Raw genomic sequence first — 18,090 nt, 5'->3', positions numbered from 1 at the left:
ACAAAGTACCTCGCAAGTTTAACCTGAAACCAAGTATAGCCTAATATTAATACTAAAGTACTACGTTAAAAAATCGATACTATAATTATTTTGGCCTCCCTATAATAAACAATTGTCACCCCTCCCCCTCCCTTTTTACTCTAAGTTACGCCTCGCTAACTTTTCAATGAATACAAAACCAATGGCGGTTAATAATGTTGAAGAATTATAATGGTGGGTAGAAAGCGAGTTATTAAGTTATGGTAAAAAATGTCGAACTAGGCAACGGAATACGAGAATAATGGATACTACTAGATAGCGAATGAGGTATATTAGGACACTTTTTTATACTAATTGTAAAATTCTGGGTGGAAATACTTCGCGAGGTCAAGAAAACCCGCTCTGTTTTATCGGAAAACTTCGAGTGACAAAAAAATCTCAAATAAAATTCGTTGTCCTGATATTCTTGCTAGTTCTAGCCGATTTGACTTATTTAAATTAATGTAAATACCCTTCCTAAGTCTCCCGTTCGATATAATTACGCGAGTATTGTATCTAAGGGAATCATAAGTAACATAATACACGTAAGTACGACATTGCACGATTTCGGGTAATGATAGTCCGTCGCGGATGGATTTCGTAATCGGAAGTTTCGGAAGAGGAAACTCGTCATACCCTACTCTTTGTTGGCAAAATTACGGTCACATTAGATTGATGGCGAAAATAAGAGCAAAACCGCTTTTACACCTTTAATTCGAAAATAACTACGTTCAGAATAGTCAATTTTCCTTTCCTATTCAATAATTTGTCATTATTTGTCCAAAGTAAACGTCATTTTTACCGTTGAAAGCGTTTAAATTTTGAAAAAGCCATGGCTGATCGTTCATATCGGCGGTGATTTCTCGGGTACCGTTACCTGGCACTTCCAAAGTCTAAAAACAAGTACCGAGGAGTCCTTAGCTTTGTAATGATAGATATGGTAATTCGTGATACATACTATTAAAAAATTAGAGAATAGGAAGTGTCATACTTATATCTATTACGTTACTCGTGAAAACCAAATTAAATAGTTGGAAATTATCTTCGGTGGGCGTGAAGTGGCGCCAGTTGACATGATTTACACGACACGACTCGACGTGGTCAGTCTTGCGTCCACTTTCCGCCCAATTTCCGATAATTAATCACTAATTTCCATAATTTTTTATAGGAGACGGTATAAAAAAATACTTTTAAGATTATTCCACATAAAACGCGGTGGTGTTTGAAAACGGAATATTAGGAAATTTGACCTCTCGATATATCAAAAAATGAAAGCGCGCGAAACTGTCAAGCGTGAAATCGAGAGAAGATTTAAAGAATCTAGACGTACGAATCTGAATAACACCAGGATATTAAATAAAAAACTACTTTATTTAATCAGTAGTTCGAAGCAATTTCCTATCATTAATTTGACACCGTTCATTTTGATACTAGTTTCAACCTCAATTCTGGTTTTGTAAAGTGTAAACACGTTTCAATTTCTATCAAAAATGTTTTTAACACGGTGGCGAAAAAAATTTCTTTTCCCATTTTGTATTTCGCTATCTCGGAGCGACCTCGATTAGATTTCTAAAATTAATTTCGCGTCTTCCTCGGCCAGAAAAAACGGGGGCTGAGGCATTAGAAAACTAAGCGAGGACGCGTCGTCAAAGAACGGCAGAATTCGGTCTTCGTCAATTCTTCCGCGGAGCGTATCGCGAGAGACGTCAGTTTCCGGTAGCGTTGGCGTCCCTGGCGATTCGCTCGCTCGCGGAGGGTCCGGTCGAAATCGAGTTGTCAACTCAAATACGGAAGACGAAGGACGTGTTCAATCCCTCCAAGAGACCCAAACGCCTCCGTGCAGCAGCGGGTTGGAGTTGAAGTCGTTGGGCGGGAAGGCCGGTGGCAAACTAGTGCGTCCAAAGTCCCGCAATCTTTCTTGCATTACTTCCACAATCTACGAGGATAACGAGATCATTTTTGTAATAGTCGTAAGGGTTTCGGTGCTATTAGGAAAAATGTTTGAAAACTTACGTCGGGGAACTCCCTGGCGATATTGCGGTACTCGCAAGGGTCCTCGCGCAAGTTAAAAAGGCAAGGGCCACGACTCAGATCGCACTCGTATGTACCATCGGTGGGTCGCTCGCCGCAAGGCACCAGAAGCCGTTGCGGCCTGATACTGACCGCTTCTCGGCGCTCGGACCGGAAGCGCTGCAAAACGGGTGAGACGAAATCCAAGCTGTAAGTGTTGGGTGGCGCTGGCACTTCGCGTCCGTTGGGACCCCACCATTGGTCGAAGGGTTGGTTGCTCGAAAGGCCGTTGACCAGCTTGTAGTCGTACATTCGGAGGGCGGACGATCCGTCCAAAGTGTCGTAGTTGTAAAGCATCTCTTTGCGAGGAGATTCGGGTAAGTCCAACGAGATGGCGTCCCACAAGTCCACTCCGTCGATCGCTCCCAGTTCTTCCGGATTTCCACCTAACGAAGGAATATATTTGTTGGAGAAAATGTGTCTTTGACGTATGGATCACGAAGATTAGGCCACTTTAAATTAAGCTAAAGGACCAAGAAAATCTCACCAGCAGCTCGGTAAAGAGTAGGCAACCAATCGCTAATATGCATCAAATGCTTTGAAATTCTTCTGGGCCGTCTCAATAGAGGACTCCAGACGAAGCCCACACCGCGGGTAGATCCTTCCCATAAGGAACCTTTTGATCCCTTCAACGGCCAATTGGAACCTCCCGTACTTCCGTAGTAGGCAATGTCCGCTCCGTTATCGGTGGTAAACACGATGATGGTGTTGTCCATCATGTTCTCGGCGTACAAGGCGTGAACGACTCGGCCAACACCCTCGTCCAGAGCGGCGATGCAACCTAATCATTGCAAATATAAAGAAAAAATAACAATAAAGTCGATTTTATTCAACCAAGAACCAGTTTCGTTTAAAAAGCGAGTTATGGTAGGCATTTCGATAGTTTAACGAGCAGGCGTGGACCACTTAACGGATAATTTTATCGTTAAAGTATATAAATTTCAGAGCGGAAAACTAGCGAAGAAACGAGAAATCTCGGTCACGATATCGTACGGAAATTGTAACTTCCAAGTTGATATACATTCCGGTATTTGGGAACTTAAAACTGAGACGACTTTCTACGGCGTCCACAACCGCAAAGGCACGGCTCTGATTACCCAAAAGGGAAGTGTTATCTATACACGTTTCGCGACCGACTCCGTTATTTGAAAAATGGTTAAAATATTTGGTAATATATTAAGAAATGAAGTCGCAGTTACCGGCGAAATTTCTTCTGGTGGAATTCCGGATGTACCAAAAACGGTCGGCGTATTCTGGAGGGGAACGCACCGGAAGTAGAAGGTTACCCCTGTGAGGAGCGTGATGAGACAGGAACATGAACAGAGGCTAAACAAGAAATTAAATGATATTATAATTTGGAAATGACTGTTAAATGGAAAATAAAATCAAAAACATTATTTTATGCAGTTTTCTTTTGGTATATTTAGACTGTTGTTAAAGAAATACCGCGTGGAAAATGTATAAATAGATCGATTGAAATCCTTACTAAAAATTAGTACAGCTTAACATTACTTCTATGTGGGAAAGCGTTACATTTCTTCTCCTATATAAACTCAAACATCATTTTTAAACTCCCTAGGATGCGCTTTCTTTGAAATAATAACCTAATAATGATTAAATAATTAATAACTATACTACTACCTTAGTTCTTAAGTATAATTCATAAATTACAACCTATTTTCTCCGTGGCGTACCGAGGGTGGGTGGCGCCCGAAGCAGATTTTTGAATGGCACTTCTTTTTGATTAAAAGTCTTTTTAATAGAAATTTACCACAATGGTTTTTCGTCGACAAAAAGTGCGATAAACAGTTTTTCACCCCCCTTACAGTGGCATCCATGACCCAGCCCCCCTTACAGTGTTACCCATGACCCTGACCACCTTACAGTGGCATCCATGCCACAGCCACCCCTTACAATGGTACCCATGACCCTGACCCCCTTACAATGGTACCCATGACCCTGACCCCCTTACAGTGGCATCCATGCCCCTGACTCTCTTACAGTGGCATCCATGCCCCTGACCCCTGCATGCCCATAGCATTATAGCGTCCGTAAATTCTTGACGTTTTAATTAGATTCCAAATAAACGGGTCTATATTCATACGTTTTGTTTATCATGTTTCTCGATGATGTCGAGGGCTTCGTTAGTATATAGATCGGTGATGTAATGTCCCTGTAGTTCCGGTACCAGGTCGTCGTTGCGACGGAAGTCGTATCCGCTGTACACGAACCTACATACAAAAGAGAAAACACGGAAAAAAGGTGTGGTTAATTTGCTGCCGCAACTTCCAATTTACAATCTTCCCATTCTACGTAGAAAAATACGTTTATAACTTTGACGATATTTATTCAACTTCCAAAAAAAGGAGTGTAACTCTTACCGATCGCCTTGAACCTCCCTGGGGATGTTGTCGAAAGTGCTGCGGTTGTAGATTTCGGTACCAGTGTGCGCGAAGAAGTCTGAGTTTCCGCCCCAAAATCCGAAATGCGAGTCGAAGCCCCTTCGTGTCGGGGTGTAGCGCGTTTGGTGGTATCCCAAATGCCACTTAATAAAAAAAAACACAAAAGTTAACAATCATTCGCGGCAGTTCATATTTCTTGTTGTAAACGTCTGGAAAATTGGATCGCCATAAACCGGAATCAAAAAGAAAGAAATAGGCAGACAAACTTCGGGGGGATCTAAAATGTGTTTCAATGTCCCAACCTTGAAATTTAACATTCTTAAATGGTATACGTACAACTTCTACAATCTCCACCTTAAATTGGGAAACAGTTTTTCGCCGAAAATGTTTGAAATAAATATCATTAATTGTTACGGGTATTTTTGGTGACTAACGGGTTATTTACTGTACTTGTTTGAAAAGGTAAAACGTAACGTTACAAATTTAAAAGTTAATTAAACTATCACACCGATAAGTTATTACTGTAAGAAATTCGGTTTAAAGGCGCGCTTCTGTAACGCGAAATCTAAACCTTCTCGAAATGTTTTAAAACACCTTGCTAAGTGGTTAAACAATAGCCGATATAACTTTACTAGATTTACTCGGAGACTGGGGATTCCCGCCAGATACGGTCCATTCGATCAAAAGCCGTATCAAATCAAAAAGGGTAAATTAGTCCCGCAAATTTGAAATTAAATTATCGGAAACGTTGCTAGTTTCTTTTTTTTGGCCCGTCGGCCTAAAAAAAAATCGATACTCAGTCATTCGGAAAAGCCTATAGGATTTTCGACTGTAAATTAATTCCAAGTATATTACGTGACTTATGTAATGTCTTGGAAAGAAGGAGGGCGGCAAATAATCGAACGAGAAAGGGAGGGGGTCAGACCTTCCAAATTTTAAGGACTCGATGCTTAAATTCCTCGACATTGGCCCCCTACGCTCCAAAACCGAATCTAATTAAGAATCTGTTCAAACATTGCGACACGATTCTTTCACGTTACTGGGTTGTCCCGGCTGATTGAAACAAGGTTAGACCTATACTTATACCGTCATTTACGGCGGATAATCGTCAAAAAAGCGTCGATCTAAGAAAGGTAAGGGAGTCTCTGATGGTGTATTAAGGACGGTGTGATACTCACTTTGCCGACCAGCTTGGAGGTGTAACCCAGTTTGTTTAACCATTGCGGCATGATCGTGAAGTTGAGTGGAAGCCCGTACGGACCAGCTCGTTGGATCACGATGTGTTGTAAACCTAGAAGATAAACAATATATACAGATCGTGAGTGACGGATTAATTAGAATATTGGGAAATATACTTTCAATTGTTTCTTAAACGTTAAGCCCGATTTGTAGAGAGTTTTCAATGGCAACCGCTTTCTCCGAAAAGATTCTAAGAGCCACTTTAACCGATTTGAAAAACCGCGTTCTTTGAAGGTTCTAGCTAACGCGCTTTTTACTACAAATTACACTCGTTCGATTTGTGTCGCGTGTGTTTTGAAACGATAATGGAATACTTAAACGTAACGATTTAGGTTTGCTTAGACGGTTTATTTTGTTGGGATTATTTCAATTTTGACTTGTTCTCGGGAAAGTATTCTTACACGTTTCACTCCGATGTCCAAGGAGAAGTGGACATTTATAGCGACCATTCTATAGCTGTCACGAATGAATTAGCAAGAGCGAAAATGAATTTTCGTGGTATGAATAGTGTATTGAAATTTGTTACATTCTGGTGTTCAGATATATAGTTATTTTTGTTATATTCCGATGTTTACGGACCTAATTTTGACCTACTAGCATCTGTAAAAATGTGTTCCACTCGCAAAAAAATCTTCATTTCAAGGTGAAGCCAAGTTAAACCGTACTGACAAATGATGATGTCTTCGCGTATTCGTAAATATAGTTGCGTCAACGAGGTTGGAAATGGAGTTGGCCTATTTTGACTTACAAGAGTCAAAAAGTTATTGCCGAACAAGACCCTAACATTAACGGAGACGCGTCTAACGACACGCACGCTCAAGTCAAATATTTAGCGAGCTTATCCGTAAAAAACCCTAAATTTTCAAAGTATAAAGCAAAATAGTAAGCGTACGCAATAGCCAACACGTGATATTTCGTAACTGCGCCAAACAAGCGCCGTTAAAGGGGCCAAAACGCTTTCATTTTATGAGTATAATCGTATGCGTAACCCTTTGTTTTAGCCCGTATTAAAACGATTTCAAAACATAATCGATATAAATTCTTATAAAAGGGATCTCTCGCGAACAAAGGGAAAACTGCATAGCCGAGTAAACCTAGACCTGGAAACCGAAAAAATGCGGAGGGGAGGCTAAACACCCGAATGACAAAACAGCGTGACACTTTCGCTCGCATTTTTACTTCGAACTTCGAAGAAATCGGTCAAATACATTTTTCGTCAAAAAAAATATTGTCAATTGTTGTTAAAATGTACGTTTCATTATAAAAACGACCTAATTAGGGTTTAGGATTAAGTAGGAATTAGCATACAGACTTATTTAGTTCATAGAGTTTTGCGTGGGTAGGATATCTTTTTCTTACAAATAGTTGAAGGTCCTCACGGCTTTATTGGTAATTATTTAATACTTAAGGATTATTTTTCTTAAGAAACGAAAAAATATTTTTTTAACTCATAAGGGACAAAACAATTATTGAACTTATTTCCAAAATTTCGATCGTTTTTGTACAGATATGTTTTCTTAAATTTTACTTAATAGCTAATGGGTGTTTAACCATTTTGAGGTCAAAGTACCGGGTTTTTACGTATTGCCTAAGTTTCTCTACAAGTTATGGTCAAAAAACCGGGTAAATAAGACACGTAGCGGTAGTGTCGCGCGCAAAAACCTCATTTCCAATTCGGTCAATTAAACATAAGTAAAACACAGTGTATTGGTATACTGGCCGTAGACTTAAATATACTATAACCGGAAATACTTTTTATACAGCATAGTCTAGGAACATTGTCTGATATTTTACGTTTGGGAGCTTTTACTTTACAAGCAACTTTCACTGGACGTCATCATGGCCTTTTAACCATGGTCGCCATATAATTATAATTCGTCAAAACTTTTATTTGGGGAAATTTTAAGTTTATAAGAATTATTGAATGATTTCCGACTAAGTAATTAGACAGGTTAAACAACCCCTCGAACTTGTAGCTGAGCGTAGATTGGCGGCATTAGAGTAATATCAGTGTGACGTCAGGTAACGTCACCCATCCTTTTTTCCATAGAGAAAAAAAAGCACCTAAAATGGCAGCCATGGCCAAAGCTACTTTTCGAGGGCTTGCTAAACCCGTACATTAAATATCTTTTGACGTAGTTAATTTTGTTTGTCTGGTAACACCGCGTGACTGCCTCTGAAATATAGTTAATTGCAATTCTCCGCTAGCATTGCTTTCTTGAGAAATATAGAATTAATTGAATAATAATTTTTAATTAGAGGATAATTTCTTGGATCGCAATTGAAATGGGTATAATAACTAGCCCTGGGTAAAATACAAAAAGGCAATCCTTTTTCCGTATTGAAATTAAAATCCCGGAACAATTGACTAATTATACGATATGGGAACCAACTACGACTAAAAAATTTGAGAGAAAATAATGTTATAATGAAATTAAATAACTAGTTTCTCGACGCTTAAATGTTCTTTTAATGGAGCTCATATCGCTAAACATTTAGCTACCAGATAAGAGCCAAAAACTTGAACACTCCTTTTGAATGGGTTATTTAAAAAGCACTTTTAATTCGGCGCATAAATTATCTGCCTACCTCGGTCTAAAAATATAGGTCAAATTGAGTTAAGGACGAAGCTTTCCATTAAATACAGTTACAAAGCGAGTTGACATTTCTCTCGAAGATGGTGGGTAGGGTAAAGTTTATACCATTAATTAAACTCATTATCCGAGCTTTGGCCTAGGAACGAGATTTTCATTAATTAACTCCATTAAGTAGCAGCCCTTATATCAGATATCGAGCTATATTGCGATATAATTACTCGTACTAGAGTAAGTTAGAATGAAGACTTGTTATTGGGGCCATTCGTAAATATAGTGGAACGCTCATTTATCTAAAAAAAATTATAAAATTAATTTAATAAAATTTATTCGATAATATCTGCCTTCTGTTTTAGTAATTAAGCGTACAAAAATGCAGTCTGAAATATCATATTCAATGGAACATAACCAAAGAATATAAAGCCCCCGGAATGGAAGGATTGATATTATTGGCCGCGTGTTTTGGTTACGTTAGAAACTTCCGGCAGAGCAAATCAGAGTAACCGGAAACTGTTAACACAACCCGGTCTATCTTTAAAAACGAGACGAGCAAAAGCTCCACTAGACGGAGCTACACCTTCCATTCCTGGGGCTTTATATTCTTTAATAATCAGCTAGGCTAATACCCAAGGCCTAAGTCATCGAGCGACTTTTAAAGCCTTTAATTCAGGTGGCCGGGTTACAATGCGTAGGAGGGTGGTGGCAACCCCTGCAAGCCACGCGAGCCAACAGCTCCCTACACTAACTATAGACGCATTCACATATTGCCTACAGGGAAATATGTAAAAAGGGGCGAAATCCACCCGAGGTACCTTCCTATTTAATAATGTTTGAGGTAGATGGCGACACTATAAAGTTTATGAAAAATAAACTTTGTTAAAAAGTTATTAATTAATTACTAAATTATAGTACTTTAAATTATAATTAAAAATATATAATTTTTGTAATTTAAATTAACAATAGTTAACACTCTCCGCCATAGATGGCACTATAATACGATTTTAAACTATCCAATCAGGGAAGATAATTTTGTATTTTAAATCTCGACAAAACCGTTCAATAAAAACTGAAAACCTTCAACCAATCGTTGAAAATTGAAATTATGACGTCATGCTGCTATCAGAGCGCCATCTACTAACAAATAACGCCATCACCACGTTACCTCGGATGAATATTACCCCTTTAAAGTCGTCTTTGCCCCTTAAATTTGTAAATCGATCTATTGCCGTTAACCTCAACAAGTTGACATAACCTCCTACGCGTTTTTTTAAGGAAAACCCCAACCATTTGGGGGATACCTCAGCAACTATCCACTAAACAGCGTCGAAACCCATAGCAGGTAGCGGTAATATGGATCCCTTTGAAGAGCGACTAAAAGGTTACATTCCCTTTAAGTTAAAATATATGCACATTTATAAACAGACCCCTACCTGGTTTAGTTAATAGACGGTGCAATACTCTAAAACCTCGTGGACTGAAATGGAGTTATATATATGCCTATGGCAAAATGGCGCGTGATTAATTAGGTAAATGACGATCTAAATGGAACTCGGCAGTATTTTGTGTGGGAAAGTTTAATAATGAGTTTAGCGTTGATTTTGAAAAAGGTGTGCGAATGAAGGCTTGTCAACCCCTTTTGCTACATCAAGCAATCACCATTGGGAAAGACTAAAGACTAAAATATTAAAAATTAAATTTAAAGAACGGTCTTCTATTATTTAAAAAAATAAAATTATAAAACCCATAAATAAATAGGGTAATTTTATCTTACAAGAACTTTCAAAAACGCGATGGCTAAAATTACCTAATTCATATATAGAGTATTTTAAACTCCCAATACACAGCTTAATAATAATAATAATAATAATAATAATAATAATATTAATAATAATAATAATAATCAGCTAGGCTAATACCCAAGGCACCACCTTAAAACGCCGGTATTTGAACATAATCAAAACAATGCTGGGTGGTATAATATTTCTAACACCACGAGGGATAAATACGTGAACATTTTCCCAAAAACCGGTATATATTGTATTTTGATATTCATTTCGATATCCACAACCCACGGAGATTCTAACAAATATTTCGGATTAAAATTCCGTCCAGGTAAGAGCGGAGCATTGTCGAAGAAAATAAGTTAAACACACGTACAGTACAAAAACAAGTTTGACTGTCAAAATAGACCGAGATTCCAGAGCAGTTACAACATAAAAACCAAAGATAAAAATCTGAAAATTAAAAATAATTGGTGTCAAAGAACCGCGTTTCTTTCCATCGTCGGTACCAACCGCGGATCATTTTTTCAATTATTTTCGTTATTTTCCATAAAACGTTATTTTCATCGACATTAATTTAAAGGTAGACAAAATCAGCTTTTTCAGAAAAAAATCTGACTTTTCGTAGGCTGTCTGTTTAGCCGTAATTAATCTTTAGGTGGCATATTGCTCGTAAACGCGGTAATGCGCTTTTTCCAATAAAAAAGTAACTAATTAATGGATGTAACCCTGATAATTAATTAGTGGTACAACGTTTTAGAATTTCGTAACCTAGACGGCCAGACGAGAAAATTAAATTTGATCGTGTAAACTGGTTTTACGTAAGGTTCAATTGAACCACAGGCTAGATACGATCTCCTCAAACAAATTTGGCACAATTATTATTAATTCGTTGATATACAGTCGCGATCTCCTATCTTGTACGTCTATTGATCATGTTGATGTTAAATTTAGGATAAAAAGAAGGTCATCATTTCAACCTTAGAAGTTTAGTTAGCTTCTAACTTCCAGTTATACATTATAACTGGTCAATTTAATTAAAGAAAGGGAAGTTCCTAACCCAAAACTTTTTCTTTTATTGCTTATCTACGTTTCTTTGATGGCTGTACAAAGAAATTACGTTGATTACAAAATACACGTTGTTTTGAGATGCTAATTTATAATCTACGATTGTTTTTAACTTTATATATATTATTAAATTATTCAAATATAAAGTATGGTTCATTTTCCGTAAGCAATCTATGATACGGAGACAAACGACATTTTACCTGTATGGGCCGGGTAGTATCCAGTCATCAAAGCTGCCCTGGAAGGCGTGCAAGTGGGGCTGACGTAATAATTGTTCAGGATGACCCCATCGGCAGCCAGGGCGTCCAAATTCGGCGTTGGGATGTCCATGACGCCGTGGAAACCAACATCGTTCCAACCCTATTTAATAAATGGAAATTATTCATTTATATTATATTATTATTTATTGTGTTTATTTAAAATTAGGTCAAATTTAGAGAAAATAATATGTTTGTAGATTATCCACTGAACCATGGAACTATTGGAATCAATTTAAAATGACCGTTGACCATACAATAGGCATTTCCATAAAATAACGTGACTTTCTCGTTTACTGTGATTTTCTCCCTGCTATCATGCTTTCCCAGCTCTCTCACTAAAGAGAACTAATGACTGCAATCTCTCCAACAACAAGTTGACCGCTCGTAGGAATTTATGGAAACACCAATTTGAAATTAATTTAAATAAATTCAAGGTCGACTATCCAAAACTCCCTGACAGCTAGGAGCAACAAACACAAGGAGAACGCAGCTAGCCTTTAAACACGCTAACGAAGGGTTGTGTACGAATTTCATTGGACGAGCGTCACGAGCCTTTACGCTAAACGTTTTACGGGCGGGGGGAAGACAATTTCTGAATTTTCCCCTTCCGACGGCAGCAGGCGCTAAAGCGTCTAGCCAATGAAAAATGTACGCGAGAAAATCCACGACTTTTGACGGGTTGCGTTCTCTTTGTGTGCCAGGGTGTTGTGTTTGTTGCTCCTAGCTGACAGAGTTTAGTGGCGTCGTGAAGTACCTCTTTTTAGAACGAATGAAATTAACTTAAGCCAAGACGAGCTGCTGCAGGGAACTTTTCAGACTTGAAAACCCAAGATAAAAAAAGGTCCGCTTAATTTTGATTTCGTCAATTGAACTAAAAATTGGGAACTCTGTAAAACTTTGGTAGGGATGGCTTAGCATCGTCCTGATAGTGTTTCTAATAGTATGACGACGATAATTTAGGCAACCGCTGTAAAAACACTAATATAGTTTTCGTGACCAGCATTTACGACAATATTTATCGCAATTACATATTTAATACTCATATATCGTGTATGACTTCGAGCCGTGTTAAATCTTGACACCCGAAACCTCAATTTCTACTTTTCAGACATTGACCACACTCTCAACGGTATAAATCAAAAAGAAAACTGTACAGCGGAACAATTTGCCCGCGGCTTATAGGAAATTCGTCACATAAATTTCACTAGTAAATACGAGGGGTCCGTCATTTGCAAATTTTGCGTATTTGAATCTCGAAGTAATTTCAGAAATCAGGAAATAATTTTGAGATTTCAGAGCACGATTTTCGTGTTGATTCCTGGATTTTTAAGCTGATTTTGAGATTTCAGAGCATTATTTTCGTGTTGATTCCTGGATTTTTAAGCTGATTTTGACATTTCAGAGCACTATTTTCGTGTTGATTCCTGGATTTTTAAGCTGATTTTGAGATTTCAGAGCACGATTTTCGTGTTGATTCCTGGATTTTTAAGCTGATTTTGAGATTTCAGAGCATTATTTTCGTGTTGATTCCTGGATTTTTAAGCTGATTTTGAGATTTTGGTACTGGCTTTTTAGCCCCGATTTCCGAATTTTCGAGTTGATTTGAAGATTTCTAAAAAAAAATATTTAGAGCGTACGGCATTTCTACGAATGTCGGTCCCCTAGACTCCTAGAGTAAACGGAGAGGTTAGAATGTTGAATACGTCCGGAAATACCTACAAGATTCCGAGAGTTTTCAACGCATTTTTTAAACCTATACTTTTGATTCTAGACGAAATGTTTCGGGAAAAGACATAAGTTTCTTAACCACTCCAATACAATCATTATTCATTCTTACAGCTACTCGCGTGTATTTTTCCTTTGACGCGCTACTTCTAAGACTACTATACCTGCCCAATTCAATTATTTGGTAGTTTTAAAAAAATCTACAAAAGTTCAAAATATCAATAAGTGATTAAAATTAATTACTAATTTAGTTATTAACGTTAAGCCAATAAAAATTACTTAACTTGAAAAATAAAGTGAAGTACAAAAAAGCCGAAAGAGATTGGTTTAAAAACATTAAAAAATCCGACCTCTGAACAAAATTTAACTGCTTAGATTCATTTTCATAAATTTGAAAAGAGCCTTGATTGCAAACCCCTAGGGAACTCAATAAACCTAATTAATCGGAGATTTACAAAACACTATTATATCTCCACATCTTTTCGAAATAACAATATTAATATACGCGTAAATTATTTAAACTTTATTAAACAAGTTTAATAATAATATCAATACCTTAATTATTTACAATACAGCTAAAGATAATATTAAGATTGAATTATTTGCGTAAAATAAAAGTTTATAATAAAAGACATTTAAAACTAAAACTAATAATTAAATAACAAATAAATATATTTATTCACGGCTATATATTAAACTTATAGAAAACATTTAACTAACGCCTCAGTGTCATAAATTTAATAAAATTTCAATTACCAGAAACTAAATGGTATAATTGTCAATTAAATTATAAATTAATAAAATTCCAATTTAAACTCTACAACCTTATTAAAACCAAACATCTTAGAGTGACCCCAAAAAAGTCTGTCTTAGATGCAAAAGGCGTTGTTCTTTAATTTCCCAAATTTCAATAAGTGCCTTTTATTAGTCATCTTAAATTACCGCCAATTTAGTTAAAACAGTTCTAGCATAGCGGTAAAACGGAGCGATTTAAATCCAAATAGCCCTAATCTACAAATGCCCGCTTTAATTTAGGCTAATACCATTAAGTAATGAGCGAAATTCCACACAAAAAAACTCCGCACCCCAGGGCTAACACTTTCGATAAATCCACGCGCGCTCTAGATATTTCCTGCCACTTAAAAAATAATAAAAAAAATGGCCCCTTTTTGCACCTTTCATACTTTATTATTATCCAATGTTCGGCTTTTTTACAGCTAAAGTTAGGGTTACTCTTCAATCGTACGTGTTTTTTTTAATCTTAAAAAAAGAAACATTTTCGCCTTTAGCAAAAATATCTATATTTATATCGATCTAAGATTTGTAGTTCTTAATATAGTACACAGTTAAAATAACAAAAAAAAATGTGTGTGTGTGTGTTCAAGAAACGTATTAAAAAAAAGTTAAAGGATTTAGGCGGGAGGGATCTGTGAAGAATTATCCAAGCAAAATGATACTTAATGTCGGAATTTTCAGTTATTTTTGCGGTTTAATGGCCTTGTTAAGGTCAATTACAATCTTTCAGATTTTTTTCTATTTTTCATCGTTTAAAGGGATTCCTCACTCACAACAGGGGAAGGCATAGGGGTCACAAAAAAAAACTGGTTTTGAAGCACACTGCAAGTCTGGATTTTATGTTACCCCTATGCCTCCCCCTGTTGTGAGTGATGGATCCCTTTAAGCTTTACGGAAAGTGTCATTTGGAAAATTTAAGAGTACCCTTTGTTGATATTATCATAGCCGCCTAGATAGTACTATCTAGGCGGCTATGATAAAGTGTTTGATATTATTAACACTTAGTTAAATACACTTATTTATTAAAGATATTTTTTAAATCGCATTTACTTGTGTTTTAATATCTACGAATAGATGGCCGTTGCCCAATAATATTTAAAAAGCATTAACATTGAAATTATACCCCTCTGAAATATTTTCAATATTTTATAAAGTTTTCTCTTTTACGCGCGTATGTCTGAATCACGAACAATAATTTTGAAACTTGAAACGAAGGAAAAATAAGAAAGAGAACTTACCAGATCATCGGACATAATGAACACGATATTGGGCGGTTTGGCATTCTGAGTGATGTACTGCGGATCCCTTTCATCGTTGTGGTAATCTTGGCACAAGAAAAGGTCCGCCCAAAACAACACCAACAACAGGCGCATCCAAATCAACATTTTTTCGCGCTTCGTTTCACACAGAAACCGCGGAGATTTTGGAGCAAACACTTCTAAACACTCAAACCTAGAAAAATCAAAATATTAAGCCACCATTATATAATACGCGTAAGGACCGCAAAACAAAATCAATCGAAAAATAAATGTAATCAATATTTCACACGTATCAAACCGTAAACATCGGATAAGAAAATTAATAACATTTTAATTTTTAAATGAGGGTAAAACGTTTCCGGATTGCTAGAAATTTATGCAAATTTATATAGAACGATTTCTCGTTTTCAAATATTTATCGCCAAAATTTAAAAAAAACTATGAATTTTTAAGCTTTAAAATATTCTAGAAATTAATTAAAATGCGATATTATAATTTCAAAAAACATTTTCTAATATTGCATTTTCATTAGTACGTTTTTAAATTCCAAAGACATTTAAAAGGAAATATAATTTAAAGACTTACCAATCTTAATTAAAAAGTAATCCAAAATATTATTAAATATTTTCCTATTCCCGCAACAATTGAAAAAATTAATTCTTCTTAAAATAAATAAAAACTACTTCTGTGAAATATTATCATAAATGAGAAAGAGATCGTAGACTAGAGGACTTTTAAATAAAATAGAGAGGACACAATATCTTTCCGCAACTCTCTCTTTCGGCTAGTAAATGAAAAAGGAATTTCGTCCCGAAGTTTCCTCCGACTTTGAGCTCCCGCGCTAGAACGTTCAATGTTTCACTCGTGTGGCCATGATCTCGCTAGAATGACTCGTTTAAAGGGAACAGTACCCGCCTTCCTGATTTCTAAATACCCCCTCCCTCCGCAGATTTGGTTTCCCGTCAGCACCTGTATAGTTTAGCAGTAGCAGTTTAATAGACCAACGAGGCTTTACCCACAAAATGCCTCCGGAATTTCATTTGGGGAAATTTCGCAATTTTGATGGTTTGGGTACGGCCGCTTACTCCGCCCATAGGCCTAGTGATCACTAATCACTTTCATTCGCTTTTACTGATTTTTAGATACGAAAATGGTTCGAGCTTTGAACCCTAATATCTATAAAAGAGTATATACTTATTGATTTCTTTTGAAATTTCAAACTAAATACCGATAAAAAATGGGTACGGGATTATTAAATCCGGGATTTCTCGTCGGATTTCGGGATTTCTCGCTGGATTCCAAGATTTCACGTTGGATTTCAAGATTTGTTAACGGATTTGGGGGTTTTGCAATTTCTCGATTTCTTTCCGGATTTCGAGATTTTGAAGAAATCCCGGCTGGATTTCGGATTTCTTTGAATGTCCAGCCCCTCGCTTTAAACGCTTCACAATTGACGGCTTTTAAAATTAATTTTGCGCGTGAAAATACCTCTACATGTTATGGTCAAAAAAGCACGCAAAGAAGGCTGTGTGCCCAAGACATGTACCTGTAGTGTCGCGCGCTAAAACGTTATTTCAAAATCCGTCAATTAAGTTTAAAATTTTGACAATTTTATTAAAAATCTATATCAACTAAATTATGTTATATGTTTATATTAAAATAATTTTCGCTCGAGGGTATTAAAATTAAAATCTTTCGATTCTTCAAAAGCAGATATCAGTTTAAAAGTTGCGAAAATTACGTCGGCAAATAAAAGTTGACGTTACATTAGCGGCAATGAGGATATTATTTTCTAATACGCAACTATAATATCGGTTGCAATGTTACAAATAAAAGATGAATTGGCAAAACTCAAATTACTAAAAGTTAAAATTACTAAACATTTGTTTCAGGAGCTTTACATACTTTAGAAGTAAAGTGAGAATATTCGTTACGTCAAAAAACTTGGCTCTTTCGAATCCGCTTATCAGTTTTAACACAACCAATATGATTTAATACTTAGAAATTTAATGATGAATCTTCCAAAATAAAATTTAAATGACTAAAATTTACGATTTTGTTGAATCCACTATGTAAATATAGTACCGAGTGAGACTCGACCAATTTTACTATTCTTGAATGTTGAAGGAAATATCCACCATTTTCGAAGATGGCGTCAAAATTCAACCGAAAAAAATGTTTTATCTCCAAAACAGATACATTCGACCCAATCGATTAAATATTAGTTACAAACACACTAACAGGCTCGGCTACTCAAAAGGATATGGTATATCAATAAGATAATGTTAATATAGACGATTTGTACCAATTGACGTAAAGCCTAGATGGGAGAAGCATGCCTGATGCTAAAAATCTTTGAATAAAATCTTGAAACGAACAAATACCGGTAGCGGTGATTACAAATAACGAAGGAGTGAACTTAAATTTCAAGGGCTTAGTTAATACCTTAGTCACGTCACGTTCCGCCGGATTTAAAATTGGAATTTTTTTCCGACGTACCGGTCACCCGCCCACCCTCAAAAATAAGTATAGCGTGAGCCATACCGGACGGTCGATAAAACACATCAATTAAAAATATACAAAAATTACCCGCGCGCCGATGTGGGATTTTTTGGGCAATCGTCGCAAAAAACCCGCGATATTATTTTTGAAAGAAAAAAAACACCAAGTAGGAACTAGAATAATAATTGACGTTGGTTTTCCGATTTTGCCAGTCGCTCCAACTCGCATTGAACCCCCTCCACAAGCGAAGCAACATTTGGTGGAGCGTGTACCTTTTATCTCGGTACCAGTCAACCTTCGCTCTACTTATTCTTGTACAGTTTATAACTTGGCTACTGGCTAGTCGTGTACTGTAAAGTCACAATAAAAAAACGTTG

At 36.6% G+C, this 18,090-nt stretch overlaps 1 protein-coding gene across 2 annotated transcripts; it reads right to left on the bottom strand.

Annotated features, from left to right (window-relative positions):
* Window positions 1-1,382: 1,382 nt before the first annotated feature.
* Window positions 1,383-17,820, bottom strand: LOC149940706 (arylsulfatase B-like). Of its 2 annotated transcripts, none has more exons than XM_090178634.1 (10): window positions 17,801-17,820; window positions 15,191-15,404; window positions 11,373-11,532; window positions 5,669-5,781; window positions 4,470-4,633; window positions 4,193-4,319; window positions 3,288-3,414; window positions 2,576-2,869; window positions 2,032-2,474; window positions 1,383-1,954 (listed from the first exon to the last, which is right to left on the bottom strand). In XM_090178634.1, exons 2-10 carry the CDS (start codon window positions 15,335-15,337, stop codon window positions 1,826-1,828), a joined length of 1,704 nt encoding a protein of 567 aa, XP_090034760.1. In that variant the 5' UTR covers window positions 15,338-15,404; window positions 17,801-17,820; the 3' UTR covers window positions 1,383-1,825. The 2 variants fall into 2 exon arrangements, with proteins under 2 accessions (XP_090034760.1, XP_090034759.1); XM_090178633.1 differs by lacking the exon at window positions 17,801-17,820 and adding an exon at window positions 15,797-16,209.
* Window positions 17,821-18,090: the final 270 nt, after the last annotated feature.

The sequence above is a fragment of the Leiobunum rupestre genome, chromosome 6 (genome assembly GCF_980474605.1).
Source record: "Leiobunum rupestre chromosome 6, qqLeiRupe1.1.hap1, whole genome shotgun sequence".
Classification (NCBI taxonomy): Eukaryota; Metazoa; Arthropoda; class Arachnida; order Opiliones; family Sclerosomatidae; genus Leiobunum; species Leiobunum rupestre.
Note: the sequence above shows the minus strand (reverse complement) of the source record. Positions and strands in the feature narration are given on the sequence as shown.

What these genes read in the sequence shown, in the direction of transcription:
- LOC149940706 (XM_090178634.1), bottom strand. Translation starts at nt 15,337, where the DNA reads ATGTTGATTTGGATGCGCCTGTTGTTGGTGTTGTTTTGGGCGGACCTT. An exon ending in TACTCTTTACCGAGCTGCTG is followed by an intron (nt 2,475 to 2,575) that starts GTGAGATTTTCT and finishes TTCCTTCGTTAG; the next exon opens with GTGGAAATCCGGAAGAACTG. An exon ending in TCGCCAGGGAGTTCCCCGAC is followed by an intron (nt 1,955 to 2,031) that starts GTAAGTTTTCAA and finishes TTATCCTCGTAG; the next exon opens with ATTGTGGAAGTAATGCAAGA.